The sequence below is a fragment of the Carlito syrichta genome, unplaced genomic scaffold (genome assembly GCF_000164805.1).
Source record: "Carlito syrichta isolate Samal-C Ts95f unplaced genomic scaffold, Tarsius_syrichta-2.0.1 Scaffold130370, whole genome shotgun sequence".
NCBI lineage: Eukaryota > Metazoa > Chordata > Mammalia > Primates > Tarsiidae > Carlito > Carlito syrichta.
The window spans coordinates 37,043-40,959 of record NW_007074466.1 but is presented as its reverse complement, the minus strand read 5'-3'; the positions used below and the strand labels follow the sequence as shown (position 1 = coordinate 40,959).

General features: G+C 56.5%; 1 protein-coding gene across 1 annotated transcript in view; it reads left to right on the top strand.

The window, feature by feature from the left end:
* The window catches only part of TFR2 (transferrin receptor 2), a 14,546-nt gene extending 11,070 nt beyond the window's left edge, over positions 1-3,476 (top strand). The window contains exon 15 of the mRNA XM_021707993.1: positions 3,184-3,476. Coding sequence (XP_021563668.1) covers positions 3,184-3,468 — 285 coding nt within the window. The 3' untranslated portion in view covers positions 3,469-3,476. The remainder of the gene's footprint in view (positions 1-3,183) is intronic.
* The last annotated feature ends 441 nt before the right edge of the window (positions 3,477-3,917 follow it).

The window sequence follows — 3,917 nt, the reverse complement described above, 5'->3', positions numbered from 1 at the left end:
AGGCCCTGCAAAGTGGCGGCGTACACAAGGAGGGCCGGCCCGTGGGGACGAGACCCCCAGGCTCCCACTGCCTCTCCAGCCCCTCTGGAGCGACAGGGCATGACCACGATGGTCCACCGTGCAAGAGGCACCAGGTTGCGGCCTGGAAGGTGCGAAAGGCTAAAGAAATTCAGGGCGTGGAGAGCTCTCTTCCTTCAGGTATTAGGATGGGGAGAAGCACTTTGGGAGGCCGAGGTGAGAGGACTGCCTGAGCCCAGGGGCTTGAGACCAGCCTGGGCAACTTGGTGAGACTTGGTCTCCACAATCAGTCAAAAAACTAGCCGGGCGTGAGGGCGCACGCCTGTAGTTCCAGCTACCTGGAAGGCTGAGGCAGAAGGATCGCCTGAGACCAGCAGGTTGAGGCTGCGGTGGTCATGAAGGTGCCACTGCACTCCAGCCTGGGCGACAGAGTGAGACTCCAACTCGAAAAAAAAGGGCAAAATCCAGTAAGGCTGTCTGGAAGAGGCATCATGTCAAAGTTAAACAAGATCTGATTCCCTTGCCACCAGTCTCTCTTTAAAAGCTTAGCTTTGAGTACTTTGCAGCCTGCACCTCCTCTCCACTTCCAACCCCTCCTCTTCTTTCCATTTCCTCACCCCAAGAATTCAACCCCTCAGCTCTTTGATCTCAAGAAATGGGTGGGTAGGACGTGGGTATGGGAAAAGGCCTACAGAGCCAGGTCGGGGAGCAGGGAACTCGCATTTTCCATACTGAGCCATGTATGCACACGCACCGCGGTTTTTAGAGAGAATATGCCTGTCCCTTGGAGTTTTGTGTTCTTTCTTTCCCTTGCTCTTTTCTCCTTGTGCCCCTGCCTGTCTCCCTTGGCGTCATACATTCCTTCTTTCTGTTTACAAACCTGTCTCTCTTGCTCTTCCTTCCCTGCTCCTTTCTGCTCGTCTCATTCTCCTCTCCTGCCCAGTCTCCTCCTCCCCATCTCGTCTCTCTTTCTCCTCTCATTCTCCCCATGCCTTTGTCCCCTCCACTGCGACACATGCAACCCCAGGGTGAGACATGAGACAGGGCATGGTTCATTCTCTTGGTTTAACCTCTGCCATGTCAGACTCTGGACACAAAAAGCATACCTCCCAAAGTTGCCACCACCTCCCCCACAAGGGATAAAGGGCACTCGTGTCAAGCTGCAAGACCCAGGCTCAGGACTGGAGAGGAAAGAACTCAGGCGTGGGCCAGACTCAGGGAACTTTGTGGTAAACCAACGCCAGTGGGCCAGATTCAACCTGCTGCCTGTTTTTGTAAATAAAGTTGCAACACAGCCTGCCCATGGTTTTCCTATTGGCTATGGCTACTTTTGTGCCACAGCAGCGAGGCTGAGTAGTTGCAAGAGAAACAGTATGGCCCGCAAAGCCTAAAGTATTTACTATCTGGCTTTTTGCAGAAAAAGTTTGCTGACCTCTGCTTTAGACTGTGGCTTAGATCTTGAAGAACAGCCAGTACGTGGGTTAGTGCAAAGAAAAGAGGACATTTCAGGGTGGAGAGACCCAGAATAAGGGCGTGGCAGTGAAGCAGGTCTGGCCTTCCTTGGAAGCAGGGTGTGGACCAGCAGAGCCAGAACAGGGGCCCTGTGGAGAGGCGGGGTGGGGGTGGTGGAACCAAATAGTGGGTTAGGATCCACTGTCGGGAGCCTTGAACATCAGGATGAGAAGTCTGAATTCTTAGGGTCTTGGCATCAAGGAAATTAGGAAGATTTCTGAGCAGGGAGGTAAATGTGGGCAAAGTTTTTAGGACGGGTTTTGGCCAGAGCGAATGGCGTGAAGAGGGGAGGAAGTTAATGATGGCCAAGCTGGGGTGTTAGGGGGGAAGGTGGCAGTGGCAGGTGGCGGCAAATGCCTGTCATTGAGGACTGGGCTGATGTGAAGCGTGTGCTCAGAAGTGGACAGACTGAGTATCGGGGGAAGAAGAGAATGCAATTTATAGAGGGCTGCCACGCGCTCGGGACTTTACTTCATCTTCTCCCATAGGACTCCCCAAAGCCCTGTGAAGCTGCTAGTATCGTATTCAGAAACTGAGGCTCAGAGTGGCTAAGTAAGTTGCCCAAGATTACATAGTAAGTGCGGAAGCCGGAGTCAGAGAGAGACCAGGCCGTCTAACCCCAAAGCCTAGGCTCATTCCACGCACACTCATCTTCGAGGGTGACGCCCTGCCTGGCACCCGGCGAAGGCCATAGTGCTTATGAGTGTGAGCCCAAGGCTCAGGTTCTGGAAGAGGTTGGTGCTGGTGTGTGTGTGTGTGTGTGTGTGTGTGCGTGTGTGTGTGTGTGAAGCTGTGTCCAGGTGCTCCCTAGCCCCGTGGGAAGTCCAGAAGACTGGAGGGCAGGATTCCCATGGATAACCTGGTGAGGAGATTTGGCAGCTGTCTCCACAGAGGTCCTGGCTGAAGCCAGGGGCACAGATGAGCTCTGTGAGTGAACGATGGAGGCCTTCGTCTGAGACTACAACAGGGTTCGCCTCTGAGACCACCTCTAGAGAATCTGATTTTGCTGGGGTGGCACCTAGCCAGCGATAATTTACAAATCTTCCCTCGGTGGTTCCGAGCAGCCAGGGCTGAGAACCACTGGACTGTGGGTACAGAGAGGAGCAGGGGGAGGCGGAACCTGGAGACCTCTGCCCACAGGCAGGAACAGAAGGAACCAGAGAGGCTGGCAGAAGGGGGGAAGGAGACTAGGCCAGGAGCGGGAACAGCGTCTGGGTCGGAGAGTGACGGTGTAAAACCAGACGCTTCGTTGGGACTGGCCTGTCCCCTTGACCTTTGACTCTGGGCTGTGGATATTGACAGACGTGGGGCAGAACGACCCGGCCGTCGGGGAGGTGTGGTCGGAAGAAGAGGAACAGGAGCACAAGAGATCGTTCTTTGAGGCTTTGGGCAGGCGAGAAAGGAAGACTAGGGAGCCCTGGGTGCAGGCTTGGGAGCGCTAGCGATGGAGAGAAGGGGATACAGCCCAAAACACAGCGGGAGGACGCTTCTCACCCAGCTACTGGTGACGTCACAGGATGGCCATGCCTGATTGGGCAGCCGAAGGGAGGCGGTACTTAAGGAAGGCGCTCCATCCTATTTATTGAGCCGGGCCTGGGTCCCAGTCTCAGTGGGCCGGAGCCCCCACCCGACCTGGTGCCCGTCTCCGCGCAGGTGGAGTTCTACTTCCTGTCCCAGTACGTGTCGCCTGCCGACTCTCCGTTTCGCCACATCTTCCTGGGCCGTGGAGATCACACGCTGGACGCCCTGCTGGACCACCTGCGGTTGCTGCGCTCTAACAGCTCCGGGGCCTCGGGGGCCGCCTCCTCCCGGGTGGCGCCCGGCCAGGGCTTCCAGGAGAGCCGCTTCCGGCGCCAGCTCGCCCTACTCACCTGGACGCTGCAGGGAGCAGCCAATGCTCTTAGTGGGGACGTCTGGAACATAGATAACAACTTCTGAGGCCCCGGAGGTCCCTGCGTGCCCCTTTGCCGGGAGCGCCCCCGCTCCCTCTTGAGCGATTCAGGGGGAGGGAGGCGGCCCAGTCGCCTGTCATTGCTGGCTGATCTCTCATTAGCCCTTCCTGCCCTTCCGCGGAGCCTGGGTTCCGGTGCGGATACCCACACACCTGAACACCCACACGCCAAGCCTGACTTGGTGGGTTCTCAGGACCCTGAACTGGGGTCAGAACCCCCTGGCCCTGCAGTGTAGGTGAGCAGTCATTTCACAATGTGACGGTCATACTGTCAGCTCATGAACCAGCAGCATCCCTTGGGCCAATCACTGCTCCTCTCTTTTCTGGAGTAGGGTCCTCCGTTCCCAAAGACCCCTCTGGTAGGTTTGCTAGGCCCTGGAACCTAGCCAGCTCTCTTTGGAGAGATTGCTGCTACCATAGTCTTACGGCCAACAGT